Source organism: Triplophysa dalaica, chromosome 1 (genome assembly GCF_015846415.1).
Source record: "Triplophysa dalaica isolate WHDGS20190420 chromosome 1, ASM1584641v1, whole genome shotgun sequence".
Lineage (NCBI taxonomy): Eukaryota > Metazoa > Chordata > Actinopteri > Cypriniformes > Nemacheilidae > Triplophysa > Triplophysa dalaica.
The window spans coordinates 30,081,871-30,106,632 of NC_079542.1; the positions used below are offsets into that span (position 1 = coordinate 30,081,871).

The window sequence follows — 24,762 nt, forward strand, 5'->3', positions numbered from 1 at the left end:
CAAGGTTGGACTACTGCAATGCTCTCATCTCTCTCCACTGGCTACCGGTCGAAGCCCGTATCAGATTCAAGTCACTAACGCTTACCTACAGGATCATCACTGGATCTGCACCGGCTTACTTTCACATCCTCCTGCACTCCTACACCCCATCAAGATCCCTGCGTTCAGCAAACCAGCGGCGTCTTGTCTGCCTTTTCATAAGGACAGTAAATCGCGTTCCTTCTCATTCTGCTACACAACTTCTTCCTGGTGGAACATTCTTCCTAACTCTTTATGGTCAACCACATCTCTCACAACATTCATAAAACTACTTAAACCCCAACTCTTCTGTGAATACCTGAAAGACAAGTAAAAAATAAAACTAACCCTTTCTCTCAACAGGTAGTGGTCTAGCTTTAGTTGAAACCAGTAACTTTGTTTTGGCACCTAATGTATTATGGCTCCTGTATGACATATGGCTTGTTGCTCCCTAACTCTTTGTAAGTTGCTTTGTATAAAAGCGTCTGCTAAATGACTAAATGTAAATGTAAATGTTTTCCAAGGGTGAAAAGACATGTCTGAAATTGATGTTTATTCTTTTAAATGAGTTGATATTCCATAAGCAAACTGTTCAGGCGGTGTGAACATATATAGAGACCAGAGTTCCAGACTTAATAAATTGTTGTGGACAGCTAGATGTTGCCTGTGACAGTGGCATTCATTTAATGATCATCATTATTATCATCATTTTCATCATCAAAATAATTGTCATTATCTTCATCCTCATCAGGATGGATTTTGCCTGTTATCACATCTTCGATCCAGGTGTCCAGCTCGTCAGCTGTGGGCATATCTTCTTCATCATCCATGTCCATCCACACACTGTCAGCCTGGCATACAGACATATGAAATGAAGACGGTCACAAATGAACCCACTTAATCGCTTTTGGCTTGATCAACCTATATCTATACTGCCACTCACATCCTCCACATCCACCACGCCAATCTGAGGAGATGAGAGATCGATGCCAAAGGTCTTCTCCCAATAAGGCACCAGCTGCGGGGTACATAGGGGTTCAAGGTCAGTGCACATTGCCAGACAAAAGGTTACTAAATCTATTGTTTGCATGTGTTTATTAAGTACTGTAGTGTGTGCCCAGTGAAGTTCTTAGACAGGTTTTAGAGTAGCAAAGGCCTGTGCAAAATTAGCACAGAATTCTCTGGAATGTTATTGTATGCATTTAATTTGTGGTAAAGGTAAACCAGTGGTAAGAGCATGCCATTAACAATGCCAAGGTCATGGGTTTGATATAAGGGATTGCACATAATTAGAAAAAAATGTATAATATAATGCAATGTATAAATTGCTTTGGATAAAGCGTCTGCCAAATGCATAAATCTTAACGTATTGTTTGTATTTATTACCAAATTTAGTTTTGGTCAGAAAATTAACTATGCTATTTGGCTTACTGTGTGATGTTTATGTGTGTTACTGTGTTAAGAGTTTTAAAAAGCACTTAAAGTATTGGAAAACGCTTGTTAGCAATTGGAAAAAAGTAAATTGGAAGGGGGAGTCCACCTACTTTAAAACCTGACATTGGCAAAGTCCTGTAGAGGGCAGCAGATATTTCTAAACAGAACTCAATGGGAGCTCGGTGTCTCATTTTCTTGTTTGATATTGCATCATTTGTACTGCTTAATTTTAAATTATAAATTTAGGCCATTCCATTTCCTTATTTTTTATCCAGCACACATTTTTTTAATTACTTAGCAAATGTATTCTCTCAAAAGCAAATAAACGTTGAAAATTTATAAAATTATGCATGCTGATAAATGTTCTCTAGGATATAAGCGCAACAAATCTATGCTATACTTTAAGATACTATACCAAAAATATAAAATTTTCAGACGTCCACCCCTGCAGGATTGATGTAATTTAAACCTAAAGTATATGGATAGGGTATCACAGCAGACCATACCAGCGGGAAGTCGTCTGGATCAATCCAAATAATGCTTAGGTTTGGATTCTCTGTGTTGTCTTGGGCCACTTCCTTCAAGATTTCCAGGAGCTCATAACCGTCTGTCGCAAGGCAAAAAAGAACAAGAAAAATTCTTAATTTCTGGCAGCTAAGCTTTATTAGACTGTGAAAGGGTTCTGCAAAAGAAAACAGCTTTTACCTGGGTCAGACTCCTCAGCAAAGGCGACAATGTGCTGTCCATTAATATCATCTTCCTAGGGGACAGAAATCACACAGCTAGTCAAGGTCACAATAATGCTTAATGGTGGAACTAATAAAACGAGGAACAGAAATAATAAAGTCAAATAACATTTTAAAGGAGCAAAATTGTCTGCAGTACATGCACAAACAACAAGCACACCAAAGAGTGGGAACAATGAAGTTTGTATTGGGCATATTAAACATCTGACAAAGAGAAAGTTTAGATTTATGGCAACGCATGTCAATAATGAAATGAATGTGAAACAAATATACTAAAACGTGACCGTGGACAACAAAACCAGTCTTATGGGTAAATTTTTCGAAATATACATAATCTCAAAGCTGAATAAAAAAGCTTTCCATTGGAGAATATTTGGCCGAGATACAACTATTTAAAACTGTGAAATTTAAAGGAGCAAAACAAATCAAAATATTTTTCTCAGCAATCATGCTGCACCCACTCACAAAAATAAGGTTTTGATATTTACGGAAGGTAATTTACACACTATTTACTTACTATTCTGATGATTATTTGTTATAAAAGTAAAATCTATTATTTTGACCCATACAATATTTTGTTATCTTTCACCACAAATGCCCCCAAAACACCTGTGTTATATAAAGAGAAATTCTGTTGTCTTAAAAACTCTGTATAAAAAATACAGGATAACACTTTTAAATTGCCCCCAAAAAATGCTGTTTAGCAGATAAAGGGTGAAAGATTCCTACTAAAGCAAACACTGATCACAATAATTGTGACTTTTAACAACAATAAAACATGTAAAATCATGAATGTTATGCTGCAGTCCCTTTGAAGCAGAAGTGTTGATCGTCTTCAGTATTCTGACATATTTCCAAGATGAACAGTGGCTCATGTTTTCACTGTGAATTGATTGGATGAATAAAAATAGGATGTTCCGGTTTTTTTATAGTAGTTTACTGGTAACCACAGCTACCTGTATTTTACCATAAAAACTACAGAACATTTTTCACTGTGTACTTAAGACTGTTTTTTTAGTCCATGGTCACAAATGTAGTAAATATGTAACATTATGCAGTGGCAATGATTTCCACTTCAACTTTTCACAAAATATAGAATAGAATAAAATAGAAAATAAAATAAAATAAAATAAAAATTTAAAACCAAGCAAAGTTCACAGAATTGAAAAACCCTGCCCCCCCTGTGTTCCTGTTGCTATGTCCGACAAGCTTTCAGTATCAGCCATCTGATCCTTGTGTAAATATGTGCTCTCTCTGGGGAAATATTGAAGAATGTCTGGATAAATGACAGAAAAATTCAGACCTACAATATGCTTTCGAGGGATACATTCAGGATTTGAGATCACTATTACAATAATTGTACCAATATTTGCGTCCATTTGTAGCAAAGACAATTTTAGAGAGAGAGTAACTTCGGGCAGAGTTTCGGTCGGACATTATCCTTTTTGTGAAAACGAAAGTAAACTTTTAAATATTAGTTCTGTATAGAAAAGAATAACAGTCCTTCAGTGTCTGAGTTTTTATTTGTGTTTAATACAACAAACACAGTACAGCTGTTGCTTTTACAACATCATTTTCCTTTAAAAAGCTTTCCTGTAGCTCAGTGGTAAGAGCATCTCGATACCAATTTAAGGTTGTGGGTTCGATCCCAGGGGATTGCACATACCCATGTAAAATGTATAGGATAATGCAATGTAAGTCGCTTTGGATAAAAGTGCCTGCCAAATGCATAAATGTAAATTTAAATGTAAAATGTCACTACCAATGCTGTTCTCTGAAGGCTGGAGGTTTGTCATCACATCACAGGGACGCAAAGCATATCTTGGAAGCTTGCTCATACATGCAATGTGTAGATATCAATTAGTATTTTATCAGCCTTAAAACCCCACTTCTCGAACGCTTCCATCTGTAATTCGTAACGTTACATTAATGATTACAACATCATGTCTCGTAAGATCGCCTGTCAATCAAACTGCTTGTTGAGTGTGTTTATTGTTGCAACATTGAGACAGAATCAAGTTGTTCCTTACCCAGATCTCATACATGCTGTGGGGCTCCAATTTCCTTAGAGTCGGTCTAAAAAAGGGAGAAAACATTCAGCCACATTCACAAAAAATAGTACAGTACCGAGGATCATTTTTCTTTTACCATATTTCTTAAACTATTACTGTTGTGTTTACCTGTTGTGTTCTTCAATGTAGCTGACAATGTCATCTTCTGTGTAAGGTTTTCCAGGAATGGTGACAGGGTGCGCCATGAAGGGCTCATAGAAGTCTACCTCATTGAGTTTTAGATTTAATTTCTTAGCAATCTGGAGGTATTTAAAAAATAGTACCACGCTAAATGAATGAATGTTTGAAATTTTCAACTATTTCATATGGTTGATGGTGAATAAATAACGTGCAGAGACTCTGTGTCATAGTTACATTTTTGCTTATGCATGTAAATGTGGGAACCTGCCTTTGGTTCAAAGGTGGCAAAAAATTTGATGAAAGGGTGAAATTCCTCTGCTGCATCGTCAAACTCAATGAATTCTGGAAAAAAAAGACATGATGGTTTACAGTTGTGTTCAAAATTATTCAACCCCCAATGCTGTAAATGGTTTTAGGGAATTTAGTGTACATTTGTAATTGTATTCAGAATTAAATCCTACAAGGACTTCATAAAGAACCATATGCAACTAAAATGACATCAATTAGTTTTGTAATACAGTAGTAAATGTTTCTTTTGTGAATTCTTCATTGACATACTTATTCAACCCCTTAAAGACTACCACTCTGAAGAACAGAGGTTCAATGAAGTGTTTTCAATCAGATATTGAAAACACCTGTGGATATCAGGGAGCAGCAATAAAGCCTAATAAGCACCAATTAGGCAGCTTTAAAATGACTTGTGATACTCAGCTCCTTCTAGACATTTACTGGTGTGGTTACAAACATGGTGAGGTCAAGAGAATGGTCCAGGAAGACAAGAGAACAGGTGATTACTCTTCACAGGAAGGGCAATGGCTATAAGAAGATTGCAAAGATGTTACACATACCAAGAGACACCATAGGAAGCATCATTCGCAAATTCAAGGCAAAGGGCACTGTTGAAACGCTACCTGGTCGTGGCAGAAAGAAGATGCTGACTTTGACTGCTGTGCGCTACCTGAAGCGTAGAGTGGAGAAAAGTCCCCGTGTGACTGCTGAGGAACTGAGAAAAGATTTGTCAGATGTGGGTACTGAAGTTTCTGCTCAGACAATACGGCGCACCCTGCGTAATGAAGGCCTCAGAGGTGGACAATCCTGGGCCATAAAGTAAAAGTCCTGCCATATTTTTGTTTCACCCATGAACTCAGCAGCTGATTTCACCAGCGGAGGAACCAAAACATTTCTTTCAAGTCACAAGCAAGTCTCAAGTCAAATCTCAAGTCCTCAAAGAGTTAAAGTTAATGAGATGATTAAGTGAGTAATTAAATGATAATTGAGTGATGAACACCTGCTGTTAACAATCAACATCACTGAAGAAAAGAGAAACACAAGCACTACAACTGACTTCAGCCACAGCCTTGGATGACATCAGCTGAAAAAAAAAACATTTCCACCATAATTGTGATCAGTGTTTGCTTTAGTTGTGCTCTTGAGCCTTTCAGGAAGTGGATCTGTTTCTGTCTCTCCTCTACACCTATAGCTGGTATGTCTTGAGCGCACTGGAGGTCTCATAGACTCTCCACATATGATTATAAAGCACTTTAGGTGTACAGGAATATACAATTGAGCGCTATATAAATGTACTATTCCTTCAAAGGTAATTGCTTCTTAAAAATTACAATATTTTTTCATAGCAAACATTTGTTCAATGCTAAATCAAATCTTGAATAGTTTGTGTTTCAGGTTTAAATCTTTCTGGGTTTATGATCTGCATTTGGAAATAAAACCTCCTAAATCAATTGCACGATATAGCTTCAATATTGAGATCAGTCTTTTACACATGAACATTTATCATATGAACCTCAACAGTGGTGACAATTATAAGTCATACTGCATTGCATGATGGGAGTTTTTCATGCATTGAGGCTAAGAGTATTTTGTTGAGCGTCACCATTGTTGAGCTTCATATGATGGTTCTTGATCTCTGTCTAGAAGGTTTTAAGTTAGCATTTGTTTTGTTGCTTTAAATTTTCTAAGTGATACTGATAGAAATACATTTTTAACACGGAGTGTACAGGGATCATCACGCTAAAGATAAACATGAATATGAACAAAAAGAGATATCTTGCCCGCAAACATTTCAGTTTCAGATCAACTCATCATAAAAAAACAGTGAAGAGTTAAACACTTCACAGAACTGATCTTTCTGCCTTACAATAGTACAATAATTGATACAGTGCAAAATCTAACTATAGAGTCAAGGGGCAAGAGTCCAACTAAAGCAAACACTGATCTCCATGATGGTGACATCAATTAACCAATAAAACATCAACATCTCAATAACAGCAGGTGTTCATCACTAATGCTCAATCATCATTTAATTACTCACTTAATCATCTCATTAACTTTAACTCTTTGAGGACTTGAGATTTGACTTGAGACTTGCTTGTGACTTGAAAGAAATGTTTTGGTTCCTCCGCTGGTGAAATCAGCTGCTGAGTTCATGGGTGAAACAAAAATATGGCAGGACTTTTACTTTATGGCCCAGGATTGTCCACCTCTGGAAGGCCTCCATGCCAGAACTCCATGCGCACCCCCTTGCTGTCCCCAAAGAATAAGAAGAGTCGGCTGCAGTATGTCAAAAGTCATGTGGTCAAACCACAGAAGTTTTGGGATAGTGTTCTGTGGACTGATGAAACAAAATTAGAACTGTTTGGGCCCATGGATCAACGCTATGTTTGGAGGAGGAAGAACAAGGCCTATGAAGAAAAGAACACCTTGCCTACTGTGAAGCATGGTGGGGGGTCAATCTTGCTTTGGGGCTGTTTTGCTTCTGCAGGTACTGGCAAGCTTCAGCATGTGCAAGGTACCATGAATTCTCTTCAGTACCAGGAGATATTGGATGACAATGTGATGCAGTCCGTCACAAACCTGAGGCTTGGAAGACGTTGGACTTTTCAACAGGACAATGATCCCAAGCATACCTCCAAGTCCACTAGAGCATGGTTGCAGATTAAAGGCTGGAGAATTTTGAAGTGGCCATCGCAGTCACCAGACTTAAATCAGATTGAGAACCTCTGGTGGGACTTAAAGAAAGCAGTTGCAGTGCGCAAGCCTCAGAATGTGACTGAACTGGAGGCTTTTGCCCATGATGAATGGGCGAAGATACCCGTAGATCGCTGCAAGACACTTGTGTCAAGCTATGCTTCACGTTTAAAAGCTGTTATAACTGTAAAAGGATGTTGTACTAAGTACTAAGATTGAATGTCACTAGGGGGTTGAATAAAACTGATAATGATGTGAGCTCAGAAAAGACATTTGTGGTTATTTCATTATAAATGTTATGTTATATTTGTCTGACCTACACGTGCCTCTTTGATTTAATTGTAAGCAGGATGACTGAATGATCATAATCAATGTCAAACCGACCAAAACAGTCAATTTCAGTGGGGGTTGAATAATTTTGAACACAACTGTAGTTGTGCTGTGAGAATAAATTACAAGAAAATCTATTGTGCAAAATTACAAAAAAAGTATTGTCAATGATGTTTAAAAAATTAATTTATTTTGCTGCACAAGTGACAATATTGTCTCCATGAATTTATCAAAGGTTGTCTGAACTGCACTGAAAAGACTGACTAGGGTTAGTAAATATTACCCATTCAATTTCATTTAAATTTTACTTACATATATTTGGTAGGAAAGTAAACTATATGCAAACTTACTGAATCTAATTAATAAATTGAGGTAACAATTCGCACTCAATTACAGTAGATTTTATTCTATGTTTTTAAGTAAAGAGTACCTAAATTCATCAGATATGGGTCATGAGACACTAAAATAAATTAGATAAAGTCTACCTAATATTTCTCAATATGAATTACTTTATTATAAAAATTTAGTAATATTAGTTTATATAACTAACAACAGTTCATCTGCTTATTATGAATTTGTAGGTAAATTCAAGCTTCTCTGAACAAGTCATATTTAGTGTTTAATCATTCAATATTTATCATTCATAATAAGTAGATTAACTGCTGTCGTTACGTAAACTGATATGACTCAATTTTAATAAGTAATTCATATTGAGAAATATTAGGTAGATTTTATCTCATTTCTTTAAGCGTGTCATGACTCATATCTGATACATGTAGGTACTCTTTATATAAAAACATAGAAAAAATCTACTCAATCGAACTGAGTGCAGATTGTTGCAGTTTGCATATAGTTTACTTTGCTACCTAAAATTTGTAAGTAACATTTTACTGATTTTGCATGGGTAATATTAACTAACACTCAAGAATCATTTTTTTCACAGTGTGTACTGTACTAACGATGAGATTGTTGACTCTTGAAGTATCCTATCAGTTTAATGTCCTCCTCTATGTTATGGAATCCTTTGAGCTCTCTCTCATTATAGATTATCTCCACGGGTTCTTCAATTACCTGAGAGGGAAAAAGATTCATTAATATTCAATTACCTAATGGTTTAACAATAATCATGATTCATTATCACTAACATCATAGAGGAATTCCACCAATGTGTCGGCCGCCATTTCTCCATCGTACTCGATGACCTCATCATCAGCAAATATGTAGATGCTGTCCACCTCATCCAGACCTGCCAAAAAACAAGTGCCTCACCAATGCATGAACATTTCATAGCCGTCTGATGCATTGTCTCAATAGTCACAGATGACAAGATAGTGTAAAAGCTTGAAATATAACAATTCGGTCCAGTCAGTCAATCAGGAGTGTTGTGTCAGCACGAGCAACCAGGAACAGACTACCATTAGCTACAGATTTTTTTATGAAATTTGCAATATTTAAAGATTTTAAGATCAGGTAAGGACAGGAATAAAAGGTTTACCCAGCTTCTTAGCAACAGTGATGTCTTTCTTTGAGTCCACCAGTGCAAATCCAATGTCTTCATCTTCAAAACCATCGAGCACCTGGGCAGCCAGCTTAATGAACAAAAAAGGGTAAATACACTACGTGTATTTTAATGAGTTTAAAGCCCTCTAAGAATAGTGCGCTCAGGCCATTCAGCATCGCAGGCATTAAACAAACCAAAATGACAAAGAGAGCTGTTTCTTTCAAACTCACAGCCCATAGGAGCCGAAGATAGACAACAGATCTGACCAATGCACTGTATGGACAACATATTTAGACACCAATGCAACAAAAAGTATGCACATTCCACATGGTCTTCCGTGTAACTGCTCTACTCTATATGTTCAAATGCACACAGACATACATGCCTGAAATGACTGCATGTATAAAAAAATGCACTTATCAGACAGAAGATTAGAAAAAAACTTTTAACTATTAATCTATTTGGTCTTTATCTTTACTTGAAAACAAAATCAAAATACTTTAAGATGCTCTAAGATATATTTGCATTCCGACTGCACCATACCCAGCAGCGACCATTGAATCAATGTTAAAAAATGTTGATTTGTAACATTGTTAATTGCATTGAATCAATATCACATTTGCACCTGCAATTAATGTTGATTGTTTTTTCTTATTTCAACAATCCACCATTATAGTGATCAGTGTTTGCTTTTTGGCTGGAATACGCTACAAGACTTTTAAAATATGAACAGATTTTTACTAGATGTCATACACTTGCAGACTTTTTGAAAGTTTCAGATAGAAACACACTAACTGATCAAATCTGCAGACTGGAACAGACTTTCTGCAATAAGTCCAGACAGAAAATCGGGGCAAAGTCTGAGCAAAAGTCTTGTAGTGTATTTTAGCCATTAGATGGGCTCTTGACTCTAATCTTTCAATGGCAGGTTTATTTTGGCTGTCCATGTGTAGTAACGAATATTTGTCGAAGCAAAGAGAAATGATAATTAGCAGTATCAGAAAATTGTGCAAAGTTCATCACTATGAATTTACATTAATAACTTTTGCGTGTGTTGTGCTAGTAATAATGTGTGAACACTCATTCATGACTCCCATCATGCATTGCAGTGGATCTGTTTATTTGAATTTGTTTGATGATTCACCCTTGTAGAGATTTTAATCAGAACTGTTGATGTCTGAGGCCTTGTCCACACAATTATGAGTATTTTCAAATTTTCTTTTTATTCTATATGATTTTTAGATTAGATTAGATTAGATTCAACTTTATTGTCATTACACATATACAAGTACAGTGTAATGAAATGTAGTATAGGTCTAACCAGAAGTGCAATAAGCAAGTGCAGGATATACAGTGTGAATAAATACAGAATACAATATTAGGAAAATACTATACAATGGGCATGTACTATGAACAATATAAACAGAAGGCTATATACTGTGAATATTGTTCATAGTTACATACCGACTGTCATATTTTCATAGTACATGCCCATTGTATAGTATTTTCCTAATATTGTATTCTGTATTTATTCACACTATATATCCTGACCTAAACTACATTTCGTTACACTGTACTTGTATATGTGTAATGACAATAAAGTTGAATCTAATCTAATCTAAAAATCATATAGAATAAAAAGAGAATTTGGTTGTTCATCCACATTGGCTTCAGTATTGTCGTGAAGTCGGTGAAAGTGGAGTTGATGTTAGATTGTGTGCTGCTATCTTCTTTAATTGACGTCAGTTTGCAGGCATCTGATTGGCCGACACTGCTTTTGGCATGCTTTTGACAGCGCTTTACAGTGTTTTTGCCATTTCTTGTGGATGCAGTTTTTTTTACGAAGAAGGAAAAACTCTATTTATAAAAATACCCATTGCTAGAATAGGACTGAGTGTGCCAGTAAAATTACCCTGGACTACAAAACCAGTCTTATATGAGACAGATGAAAACTATGGAACCTGATGGAGCAAAAAAAAAATATTCAGAAATTTGCGAGCTGCTGCAGCCTGCCATCCACTTGCAAAAATAAAGTTTTTATATGTTTAAGGTAGGAAATTTACAAAATATCTTCCTGGAACATGATCTTTACGTAATATACTAAAGAATTTTGGCATATAAGAAAAATCGATCATTTTTCCCCATACAATGTATTTTGGTGTTTTACTGAAAATGTTCCTGTGCTACTTCAGACTGGTTTTGTGATACAGGGTTACATTTTATCTTTTTTGTTTTACACTTGTGAACCAGAATGTTGACACCCTATTTGTATTACTTAAACAAGCTGTTTTTTTTATTTTGCTACCGCATGACACAAATTAAATTGTTCTAACATCCGCTTTTCAGAACATCTCTTTCTTTATCACTAAACATAGGTTCTTATTGAAACACTACTGTTGACATTAAAAGATGACAGAGAGTTGGGTTAATGAAAGTCAAGAGTTAGGGTCCCAATTAAAGCAAACGTCACAGTTGTTTTTTTCAACATTAATTGCAAGTAATATTTACTCAATGGAATTAACATTAACAAATCAACCAATTTTTACATTGATTCAATGGTTTTCACCTGCTCTGTTGGTGTCTGGGTACCTCATAACCGAACAGACAGTTTTACAGAAGGTTGCACATTTTTTGGATTTTTGGAAAGCAAGGTCAGATATATCCTTCATTTCCCCAGACTGCAATAATCTAAAACCGCGATAGTCCTAACAGATTCATATGCATCAACACGACTCACTGCGAGATATCTCATTGCTATATTAGAGCTGGTTCCCGTCTCACTAAACAAATGCAAAAGTGGCTTACATCTACAGATTGTGAGACATGCTCTGCTCCTATGGAAGTTGAGCTCAGAATTCATAAAAAGATGAATAAGCACACAGAGCGGTTAATATATGCAGCTGGACACGTGTTGCGTTTCGAACTCACAGGAAGTGCAATCCTGTAAAAACTCACTGCGACAGCTCTCACCGCCAGCCACATCCAACACGTCTGAAGAAGCATCCTTCATTCTCTCCAGTTCTTACAAACCATTCATTTGTCATAAAAGGGCTTTACAGTGGACATTGAGCAGCCCTAGAGAGGGAAGAAGGATGCTGCTCAGATATTTTGGATGAAGCTTTAGTGAAAAGTGTGAAAAAGAAAACAAACAAACAAACAAACGTGATTTGAAACTAGTCATGTGAAGGCTTGAACATACCTGGTAGGTCAGAGCGGCGGGGCTTGTTAGCAACTGTAGAGAGAGGTCAGTTCATCAGAGTAACGCATTAAACCGTTAAACAATCAGATAAACTGAGCTCTGAATAATATTTGCAGGGATATTATCAAACATGCTCATGATCATGAACAGATGCTGAACAACATGCTGAAATGTGCTTTTCAGACAGAACGTTCAGGTAACGTAAAAATCAGGGTGATGTTTCTGAACATGTTTGTGAATTAATCTTTAAACTCTATAACAATCTTGTGGACATATTTGACCAAAATCTTTTTTTATATAAAAATAGTTCCCCTAAACTGATCGTTACGAAATTGTCTACTTTTCGAAGTCAGCCCCCTGAACCCACAAAAAAAGAAAACAATTATTTTTTATTTGTCCAATAACCATACATACAGGTACATCTAAAAAATAGAATACATTGAAAAAAAAAAAAATTTTGTCACTCATTTCAGAAAGTGAAACCCATATAAGGTGTTCTGCTATTGGACTTCTGTGCTAGTTACAGTTTGGCCATAACAAACACCATGTTTAAGCATAAGGGTGTCCATCAGTGCATATGGCACCAGGACACCCTTGGCCGGAGGTCGATGATCGACTTTGTGGTTGTTTCATCTGACCTACGGCCGTATGTCTTGGACACTCGGGTGAAGAGAGGGGCGGAGCTGTCAACCGATCACCACCTGGTGGTGAGTTGGATCCGATGGCGGGGGAGGAAGCTGGACAGACTCGGCAGACCCAAACGTACTGTGAGGGTCTGTTGGGAACGTTTGGCCGAATCGCCTGTCAGAGAGATCTTCAACTTCCACCTCCGGCAGAGCTTCGACCAGATCCCGAGGGAGTCTGGAGATATTGAGTCCGAGTGCACCATGTTCTTCACCTCCATTGTCAACGCAGCCACTCGGAGCTGTGGCCGTAAGGTCTCCGGTGCCTGTCGAGGCGGCAATCCCCGAACCTGGTGGTGGACACCGGAAGCGGACTGCAGCCCGGGTGGTTGGCGAGGCAAAAACTCGGCCTGGGAGGAGTTTGGTGAGGCCGTGGAGAAAGACTATCGGTCGACCTCGAAGAGATTCTGGCAAACCGTCCGGCGCCTCAGGAGGGGGAAGCAGTGCCCTACCAACGCTGTTTACAGTGGAGGGGGGCAGCTGTTGACCTCAACCAGGGATATCATCGGGCTATGGAAGGAATACTTTGAGGATCTCCTCAATCCCACCGTCACGTCTTCCATTGAGGAAGCAGAGGCCGAGGGCTGGGAGGCGGACTCGTCAATCACCCGGGCTGAAGTCAGGCAGGGCACCGGGGGTGGATGAGATCCGCCCTGAATACCTCAAGTCTCTGGATGTTGTGGGTCTGTCTTGGTTGACACGCCTCTGCAGCATCGCGTGGCAGTCGGGGACAGTGCCCTTGGACTGGCAGACCGGGGTGGTGGTCCCTCTTTTTAAGAAACTATCGGGGATCACACTTCTCAGCCTCCCCAGGGAAAGTCTATGCTAGGGTACTGGAGAGGAGAATCCGGCCGATGGTAGAACCTTGGATTCAGGAGGAACAGTGTGGTTTCCGTCCCGGTCGTGGAACACTGGACCAGCTCTATACCCTCTCCAGGTTGCTGGAGGGTTCATGGGAGTTTGCCCAACCAATCCACATGTGTTTTGTGGATTTGTAGAAGGCATTCGACTGTGTCCCTCACGGCATCTTGTGGAGGGTGCTCCGGGAGTATGGGATTCGGGACCCTTTGCTAAGGGCTATCCGGTCCCTGTACGACAGAAGCAGGAGCTTGGTTCGCATTGACGGCAGTAAGTCAGACTTGTTCCCGGTGCATGTTGGACTCCGGCAGGGCTGCCCTTTGTCGCCGGTTCTGTTCATAATTTTTATGGACAGAATTCCTAGGCGCAGCCAGGGGCCGGAGGGCGTCGGGTTTGGGGACCACACGATTTCATCTCTGCTCTTTGCGGATAATGTCATCGTGCTGGCCCCATCAGACCAGTACCTTCAGCATGCACTGGGACGGTTTTCAGCCGAGTGTGAAGCGGCTGGGATGAGAATCAGCACCTCCAAATCTGGGGCCATGGTTCTCAGTCGGAAAAGGGTGGCTTGCTCACTTCAGGTAGGTGGAGAGTTCCTGCCTCAAGTGGAGGAGTTCAAGTATCTGGGGGTCTTGTTCACGAGTGAGGGAAGGATGGAACGGGAGATTGACAGACGGATCGGTGCAGCTTCTGCAGTAATGCAGTCGCTGTACCGGTCTGTCGTGGTGAAGAAGGAGCTGAGCCGCAAGGCGAAGCTCTCGATTTACCGGTCAATCTACGTTCCTACTCTCACCTATGGTCATGAGCTGTGGGTCATGACCGAAAGGACAAGATCCCGGATACAGGCAGCCGAAATGAGCTTTCTCCGCAGGGTTGCTGGGCGATCCCTTAGAAATAGGGTTAGAAGCTCGGTCACTCGGGAGGAGATCAGAGTAGATCCGCAGCTCCTCCACATCGAGAGGGGCCAGCTGAGGTGGCTCGGGCATCTTTTCCGGATGCCCCCTGGACGCCTTCCCATAAGGTGTTCCGGGCATGCCCCAACGGGAGAAGACCCCGGGGAAGACCTAGGACACGCTGGAGGGACTATGTCTCCCGGCTGGCCTGGGAACGCCTCTGTGTCCCCCCGGAAGAGCTGGAGGAAGTGTCTAGGGAGAGGGAAGTCTGGGCATCTCTGCTTAGACTGCTGCCCCCGCGACCCGGCCCCGGATAAGCGGAAGAAAATGGATGGATGGATGGAAACCCATATATTTCATATAGATTCATGACACATAGTGTAAAATATTTCAAGCGTTTATTTCTTAAAATTTTGATGATTATGTCTTACAGATAATGAAAACGCAGAATTCTGAGTCTTAGGAAATTAGAATATTATATAAGATCAATAAAATAAGGATATTTTAAACTGAAATGTAAGACTTCTGAGAAGTACTTGGTTAGGCCTCCTTTTGCATGGATTACTGCATCAATTCGGCATGGCATGGAAGCAATCAGCCTGTGGCACTGCTCAGGTGTAATTGAAGCGCAGGTTGCTTTGATAGCGGCCTTCATCTGCATTGTTGGGTCTGGTGTCTCTCATCTTCCTCATCTTCCTGCCCCAAAATTTCCTGATAGATGTCTGCGTTGACTGTGGACTTCAAAATACACCAGAGGGTTAAATGATCTATTATCTGTGTATATTCAGTATGTTTCATTAACTAAAATCCCTCAGAAATCCGTCGGCACCTTATTCAGGTTATTTCAAATGAATGCTCGAGTCACCTTTATAATGTGTAAATCATATAAAAGTCTTTAATTTTCTTATTTTTCTTTGTGAAATAATTCTGCTTGACATTTGGCTCGCCAAACTGTTCATTTTAAGCAGTTTTAGTTTTGAGAAGATGACAGCTGAAATGATTCAGCGATGATTAATAACTGACAGCATGTGTTCGGAGAGAGACAGACGCTGAAAAAATATTTGTGTGAACTTTTTTAACACCGAAACACTTTGGCAGAATCATGGATCTTTAGTGTGAAAATGTACAACTGAACAATTTTGAGTCTAACTTTCCCCTCAGGAACATTTTTTTTAACTTGTTTGTGATTGTTGCAAAGGTCTGACATTTTATTCTAAAATGAATTAGGTCAGCAAAAAATTGCATTTCTCTTCACACTTAGCCCATCACAGGAGATGGTCAATTATTCCTGTGACCTTCTGGTTCAGGGATAAAAAATTTTATAAAAATATAAGCTTTTTTTGATTTCTCTTTCTCTCTCGCCCACGCACACACAGTATGCCCATATCAAGTTTTGTGTTTTCACACTGAAAAAGTATCACTGGATTACAGGATCTAACAGGTTTGGATTTTCTGCTGGCCATGACTTTAACATACCAATCCACCGGCCACTGCAATCATGGCCTCACATCTGACCTGTTTCCTTCACAGACTCTCATCAACAGCAGATACAGACAGTGTGTGCTCAAGACACACCGCAACAGGATATTTTTACTGGGTCTTGCTGTTTCTTAGCGATAAAATTGAAGTGAACAGTAACAAAATTAAGTTATGTTTCAATAATAGTCAAATGGTTATCAAAAAAGAATTATGTTTTTTATTTGGTGTCTATACGAAAGACATAATGAACAGTGTTGTCATTTGAACACACAGTTGAGCATCTAAATGCTCTTGGGAAATATGAATCGGCTGCAGTGTGATCACAAAACTAAAACTGAGTATGATAATAATATCTATAATCCTCAAGGACAATATCTAGTGATGTACAACCCGTTCACTCTGATAATAAAGGAAATTAGGCTATTAAATCTATGATCTCCAACCAGGAGGTACTGAACTGAAAGCTGTCGGAATGGTTGAAGGCGCGAGCACACTTATGGGTGCGATTCAAATGTTATATTAACCAATACAAGAACAGGTCTCGGTCTCCATCAGCACCGAAACACACAGCACTATAATGAAGCATGTGAGCTCGGGGCTTGGAAGTGATTACTCATTCAGAAAGTCTCTATGGAGTCTGGTTGCATAAAATTCATCCGGGCTTGTAGCTGCTGTCTGGATGAAATATTTGAATACGATAATAAAACAGCTTAATTACAAATTCAGAAGAAGGAAAATGTCATAGAGAGGAATAAAAGCTTTACCAGCAGATGAGCATATGTACTCAGAGGCAAATCTATGATGTAACTGGCAGGGGAATTTTGTTTTGTAACACAAAAAATCTTTACCTTGTTTGTCACTATATCTTGGAGTACTATATCTATAATTGGGAAAATGAAAATATTTCAGTTGTATGTGGATAAACATTAGTTAATATATATTTTTTTAAAGTGGGCATCGAATGATTTTAATGCAATTTATTGTAAATGAAATTCCCTAAAAAGTGAAAAATCCCTAGGAGTCTCCCTCATTTATGAGGTTATATAGCGTTAAAGGAGTACAACACGCCAACACGAACCTGTGGCGAGAAACCCGAAATGCAATGATAAATAAATGGAGAATTTGTCACAGCTGCACTCAGTGGGACTCATTCATGAAGCAGGAGCAGAACGATTTTTTTGTAAATTGTTCGGAAAGTCCTTTTGAAGTACATTTTCAGATTTATGACATCCGTCACACTAGATTCTTACATTTACATTTAAATGTAAGCATTTGGCAGATGCTTTTATCCAAAGCGACTTACATTTCATTATCCTATAAATTTTGTTTCTAAGTATGTGCAATCCCCTGGGATCGAACCAACGACCTTGCTCTTACCACTGAGCTACAGGAAAGTCCCCTGTTTGGGCCTGGGTTCTCCTGAGGTTTATTTTCTCTTTTGGAGTTTTGGGTTCCTCGCCACCGTTTGCATATTGTTTTGCACTATTTGCCTGGCCGGGGGGCTGCTTTAGAATTTAGAAGTTAGACATAATCAATATTGCATAGAAGAATTTATAGTCCGTTTAATATTTGACCTGTGGTTCTCTCTCCTTTATCTCAAATGTGTGCTTTCACTGTGCGTTTGTGCGAGTGTGTTCTCGTGTGTGCGTCTATGTCAATGTGTGTAAGTATGTATGCATATTGTGTGTGTGGAGCATTTGTTTGTCTGTCTTTTGTTGTTTTCACCTTCTTCTTGTTTTTACAGGTATATGACTTAAGTTGTCTCATGTACAGCTGCTTTGTAACAATGAAAATTGTAAAAAGCGCTATATAAATAAAGTTGAGTTGAGTTGAGCAAGAGGCTACGCAATGCTACAAAAAATACAAAAAATTCCAGTGGATATGTACGCAATATATCCCTAATGCTATTAAATGCCATGAATTTAATTAGTTTTATTTAAAAAAAAACATGTACATAAATTTCCTCAAGTCTGCAAATATTTTCACAATAAAGGCATGAATAATTAATAAATTACTTAGAATGAGCAGAAATACAGCATAACGTGTCATGAGCAAGCATATGTGACATTAAAAGATGGGAACAACATGAAATTAAGTTTTAAAAAAAATGTTTAGAATATTCTGATGTTATGTGAAGGTATTTGTAAAATCTTTGGGAAACAATAAAGTGTCCCACCGTTGTCATATTTGGTAGCATTTAGGTTAAACCTGAAAAAGTTTACTACTAAAAAAGGGGCTTCTTGATGCCATAGAAGAACCATTTTTGGCTGAATTCTGATTCAGGCAAAATATCAGTTCTGGTTCTACTAGATCTCAGTGCTGCTTTTGACACGGTAGATCACACCATACTCCTACAAAGGCTGGAAAACTGGGTAGGGTTAGGGTCTGGGTTGGTACTTAAATGAATTGGGTCATACCTTAAAGGGAGAGATTACTATGTGAACATAGGCAACCATAAATCTGACTGGACACCCATGACTTGTGGTGTTCCACAGGGCTCAATTCTTGCTCCGCTCCTCTTCAATTTGTATATGCTCCCACTTGGCCAAATAATGAAAAAGTACCAAATTGCCTACCACAGCTATGCAGACGACACTCAGATCTACCTAGCCCTCTCACCCAATGACTACAGGCCTATTGACACTCTTTGCCAATGCAATGATGAAATTAACAGCTGGATGTGTCAAAACTTTCTTCAGTTAAATAAAAAGAAAACCGAAGTCATTGTTTTTGGTAACAAGGATGAAACTAACAAGGTAAACACATACCTTGACTTAAGAGGTCTAAAGACACAAAGTAAGGTAAAAAATCTTGGGGTCATTTCGGAGTCTGACCTAGTCAGAATCAGATGTTTTGTCTCAAGCCAAGATTTAGAGAAACCAGTTCATGCATTCATCACCAGCAGGGTGGATTACTGTAATGGACTCCTTACAGGTCTTCCCAAAAAGACAATCAGACAGCTGCAGCTCATGCAGAATGCTGCTGCCAGGATTCTGACCAGAACCAAAAAATCGGAGCATATCACTCCAATCCTCAGGTCCTTACACTGGTTACCAGTTACTTTTAGAATCAACTTCAAATTATTATTAATTGTCTATAAATCACTTGATGGTCTAGGACCTAAATACATCTCAGATATGCTCATTGAATACAAACCAAACAGACTTCTCAGATCATCAGGATCAAGTCAGTTAGAGATAACAAGGATTCACTCAAAACAGGACGAGCGTTTAGTCATTACGCCACCCGTAGCTGGAATCTGCTTACAGAAGACATCAGATGTTCATCAACAGCAGCTACTTTTAAATCCAGATTAAAAACACCCTTGTTTAGCTGTGCATTCAGAAACCGAGCACTGTTCTGGTTTACATCAACTGCACTTTTATTTCTAAATTATTTTTATTTTGCTTATTCTTTTCATATATACACTAACATTTTTTAATCAATTTTATTGCTGTTTTATTGTTTCTTAAAAACCTAAAGTTTTTTTTATCTTAAATCATTTGCATTTTAAAGATACATTTTATTTCTTTCTGTCAATCGTTCTATGTAAAGCACTTTGAATTACACCTGTGTATGATATGTGCTATATAAATAAACTTGCCTTGCCTTGAATTGTTCAATTAAGAAATCTTCAACATCCATGGAACTATTCTGTGTCACAAACGTTCTTTGTAGTGGAAAAAGTCCTTGAGATTATAAAATAAATGGTTATAAGAACCTTTGAATAAATATTTGGATCTTCTGTAGCGTTGTGAATAAACTCTTGAAGCAGGCTACTTCTTATTTTAAAGAGTGTACTAACTAACAACACTAATTATCAACCTTGTGAAATAGTCACAAATATCCATGAGATGGCTTGTGTGTCTTTATCGGAAAGATAAAGTATCTAAAGGCACTTGCTTTTAGCATAAATTGATATAAACAGGAAAGACAAAAATAAAAAAATGCTTTACACATTGTGCCTTGCATTGGAAATGAAATGGTATATAATCTGATCAAATTTTGCCTGAATGTATGCGTCTACACTTTATCTGAATAACTGGTGTCTTCTAACATGCCAGCTCAAGTGAAAAATCCAGAAAGCACAAGACTAATGCCGTTTCAACAGTCCATTATTAGAAGGGAGTTTCTGTGGGGGTCTGTGATGGTAGAGCTGTGATAGCTTAACGGATTAACTGTGCTTTCAGACAGATTCACATTCTGATGAAGAGGCAAATCAGCCATAGAAGATTTCAGTCTCCCTGTTGCAACCAGCAATACAATAGGCATGAGACATATTTAACTTGACATGTTTCTGAGTAAAGGAAACATTGTTAAGTATTGGTAGGAAACAGGGTCAGTTCGCCTAGTTGAGTCTACACTGGAAAAAAATGATTCTTGAAGGTTAATAAATATTACACATGCACATCAGTTAAATGTTACTCACATATACTAGGTAGCAAAGTAAACAACATGCAAACTTCCTGAATCTACTTAATACAATTGAGGCAAGGATTTCCACTCAATTAGATTGAGTAGATTTTATTATTTGTTTTTTAGTAAAGAGTCCCTAAATTTGAGACACTAAAATATATTAGATAAAGTCTACCCAACATTTCTCAATATTAATTACTTATAACAAATGGAGTAATATTAGTTTATGTAACCAACAACAGTTAATCCACCTATTATGAATGCTAAATATTGAATAATTAAACGCTAAATATGACTTATTCAGAGAAGCTTGAATTTATCTAAAAATGGTCAGAAACAGGAGATCACATCAAATGCTTTTATTGATCAAATAACAAATAATAGTATATGTAAGTAAAATTTAACTGATTTGCATGGGTAATATTTACTAATCCTCAAGAATTATTTTTTTCAGTGTATGCATTGCATCCTATGCAATTAACAATACAATTTTAATTTCAAGATAATTCATTCACCCACATGTCATACAAGCCGTCCGTGTGTTTATTTGTTCTATCAAAAACAAATTGAGGCTCATGAGGAAAGATATCTGGGGTTCTTATCCATATAATGCACTTAAAAGGGGGCTATTGGTTTAGGTCCAAATTCCAGATTCATCGCAGCTTCAAAAGATTGAATAAGAGTGTTGTCCATAGAAACAATTGGTAATTTCCAAAAAATATACCTTTTAAACACAAACATATGGCTTGCACTGCCTTAGAGTGCCTCCATGTAGCACGCCCACGAGTTCACGTAATCACGTTGGAAAGTTGTTCACGAATAAAACACCTCTAAAATTTATGTTAGTCTGGGACTAGGTTTAAGCCCTGTCCGGGAAACCACCACATAATGTCATATATGTTATTAAAATACATTTGTCAAAAACTGTCTTGCTGCAAATGTTGCGAATGGCCAATCAGAATCAAGCGTTTCAACAAGCCTTTTAATAAGTATAATTTGAATATACTGTATATCGTCCCTTCGGAAGGTTGAAAACCAAAAAAATTCTAATTATTTTATTCGGATATCACATAGGATGTGTTCCCTGTCAGTCAATGTATTCTTGCATACCACTGTGCAGCCTGTTCACACAGACAGTTTTTCATCTTCACGTTCACTGTTGAGACAGGGAGAATGGCAGGCAAAGACCAGCAACATAACTTTTCTCATGAACCCACAACAAATGATCTATGAAAAAGCGGTCCTATAAACATGACGAACAAAAACGTCTGCATCAGCAAAGAGTTAAAAGCTCTTTCAGCATTTGTAATGCGTCTTCATGGTGCAGTCAACAGCAGGAGTCATATGACCAAAGAAGATGACACGGTTGCAGAGATTCTTTTGGACCGGTTCAGTGCATGGTATGATTTGATTTTAAAGGGTTTTGAAAGTAACGCATTATGTCACTTATAGTTTCAATAATTAGCTCAATGACAAAAGCGTCCAGTGTCTAATCAGAAACTATTATATCTTCAAAGTTACAAGAAAATTACCACTCACATTTCCAAAAACAAAGCTTCTGCTGTGCACATTCATGTGTTTTGGAGGGGGCGTGGCTTTAAATCACTTTCTCTACAGCTCTTTTTGACAACACTTTCCATCCATGATTGGATAAAACATGGCCAAATCCAGCCGTTGGCAATGTGATGCAATGATAGGTTGACTGCTAGGTTGTTTCTGCCCATGTTTGGGGTCAAATATGGACATTTTGTAGGTTAATTTAAACCAACAGTTGGGTCTGTCCCTATTTTACAAAAGCACTCTATGATGTGCAAAACATGCCAAAATAGGGCAGCATTTGTTTGATCTAAACCGGTCGTAACAAATATGTTAAAATGGACCCAGAGCCCAACCTGCCTCCAATTGGTTTCAACCCTGTTTCCATTGACACCAGCTGCTCCACTGGGAGTCAATATACACAAATACTTGGAACTTTCCCAACTCTTACTGTATCATCCCCTCCTCAAGTTCTCCTCATCATTTCACATACCTCCAAAGCGAGTTCCTCCACTTCAAACTGCTTCCTGGACATGGGGTCCACCCCAACAGGTTTGTGATAGTAGATCACCATGACATCATAATTCTTCATCACAGACTTATAGGTTTTGTAAGTCAGTTGATGGACCCGGTCTAGCCCGTCATATTCCGGGACCTCCAAGCCCTTCTCACCCCAACTGAGAGAACCCAAGGATAGCAGAACCTCCACCAACACCAAACCCCACCTCATGTCTCCTGGTTGTCCCACGTGAAAGAGTTAAAAAGATTATCTCAGTTTTTCTATTTTGCTTTGCTCCTAATTAAGATCAAACTATTAGGAACAAGGTCCAGTTCGTGTGCCTGCCACCCGGAGCGGAGCAGGACTTGCTTTCCACATTCCCTGTTACAAAGATACATGTACATGTTAGCTAGCTGGTGCCCTCTGGGGTGGGGTGAAAGCTGGAGGGCGGATTTAGCTCTGGATGTGGGGTTGGTCTGACGTTGTCGGTTGAATCCTAATATGAGACTCGGGTTTCATCCAGATCAAAGATAGTCAAGGTTATTAAGTTAACTATCATTTATGGTTGCAAGAAATGCTGTAAATGGGTGGAGTAAAATGTGACAGTTTTCACCTGTTCAAGAAAACATTCTCAAAGCAGAGCAGAAGCTAGAGACCAAAGAGGCTGGGTGACAAGATTCCTTGCCATATTAAGTTCTTCAGGGCTTTGACCCTTACTAAAAATAAGTTTTCGGACAGTGAAAGCAAGATGGCAGCCCTGGTGTATGTCATTATAGTGTAGCTGTCATAACAGAAAAGCTGAAGTATCTAGTTTCACCCTGATACAGCTGGCCAGGCACACTTGAGCTGAACGTTCTACTGTACATGAACAAGATTTATTAACACAAGAGTTTTGCACTTCGTTTTTGCATGATGTTTTTCACTTGTGCACAAAGAGAAAAAATAATAGTAATGCACTGTATAAAATAATTTTGACAATAATTAGGCTATTACAATTTTTTCCAACTGCTTACACACAAAATCTTTTCATGTCACATGCTTTTTGAAACCTCTCACTCAAAGTGCAAAACTACACACCAAATCTCCAAAACCATAAGCTATTTCTCAGCCTTTGACTCAGTGTTTATTGCATAATACACTTTTTTCAAAACACTACACACAATTCTCTACCTAAAACACAAAAATCTAACAGGAAGTGATTTGCTTTCCTTTTCCAAACACAACCAATCAAAATGCTACACGTAATCACCAGGTCACACACACACTCCTCACATGTGGAAACACTAATTGCTTAACTGATCACTATCCAATCACTGCTTTATGGTAGTATTGGCCTATAAATAGATTGAAGGTCAGATTACCTGTTTTGAACAATGGATGCCAACAATGGACAGAGAGCAAGAGGAGTAGGAGGAGTAGGAGGAGTAGGAGGAAGAGGAGGAAGAGAAGGAAGAAGAAGAGGAGGAAGAGGAGGAAGAGAAGGAAGAAGAAGAGGAGGAAGAGGGCAAGGGCAAAGAAGAGAAGAGAAGGAAGAAGAAGAGGAGGAAGAGGGCGAGGGCAAAGAAGAGAACGAAGGAGAGCAATCTCTGATGAGATTAGGGCAACACTTGTTGATCATGTGATCAACCACGGTTTGACCATGAGAGAGGCTGGAATGAGAGTCCAGCCCAACTTGAGTCGATTTACAGTGGCGTCAATCATTTGAACTTTCAGAAATGAGAACAGGTGTGGAACTATCTAATGACTATTTTAGCTATAAAGTAATGTACAGTAAAAATACCCATTACTACATAGTATTGCATAAACATTTGTAATTCTAAACCATCCATTTTCTGCACTGCATTGAATGAATGAGGTTTGTTATCATGCTGTACTACAGTTTGTGTTGTAAGTTGTTTGAAGTTCCTATGCTGAACACATACTGTGTTTCAATTCTGTACAGAGTGGAAAGGCAAAGATATCATGGAGGACGAAGACGCTTGTTTACAGATGT

The 24,762-nt window shown here is 38.5% G+C and overlaps 1 protein-coding gene across 2 annotated transcripts; it reads right to left on the minus strand.

Moving 5' to 3' along the window:
- Positions 1-563: 563 nt before the first annotated feature.
- Positions 564-23,139, minus strand: casq1b (calsequestrin 1b). Of its 2 annotated transcripts, XM_056749586.1 has the most exons (12): positions 22,764-23,139; positions 12,406-12,438; positions 9,201-9,294; positions 8,851-8,951; positions 8,665-8,776; positions 4,659-4,732; positions 4,379-4,509; positions 4,229-4,274; positions 2,158-2,212; positions 1,959-2,059; positions 962-1,036; positions 564-869 (listed from the first exon to the last, which is right to left on the minus strand). In XM_056749586.1, exons 1-12 carry the CDS (start codon positions 22,998-23,000, stop codon positions 702-704), a joined length of 1,227 nt encoding a protein of 408 aa, XP_056605564.1. In that variant the 5' UTR covers positions 23,001-23,139; the 3' UTR covers positions 564-701. The 2 variants fall into 2 exon arrangements, with proteins under 2 accessions (XP_056605564.1, XP_056605565.1); XM_056749587.1 differs by lacking the exon at positions 12,406-12,438.
- Positions 23,140-24,762: the final 1,623 nt, after the last annotated feature.

Coding starts and splice junctions, on each gene's coding strand:
- casq1b (XM_056749586.1), bottom strand. CDS start 23,000: ATGAGGTGGGGTTTGGTGTTGGTGGAGGTTCTGCTATCCTTGGGTTCT. Junction 2,213..4,228: donor ACAGCATGTATGAGATCTGG/GTAAGGAACAAC, acceptor TCTGTCCCCTAG/GAAGATGATATTAATGGACA. Junction 870..961: donor GCGTGGTGGATGTGGAGGAT/GTGAGTGGCAGT, acceptor TCTGTATGCCAG/GCTGACAGTGTGTGGATGGA.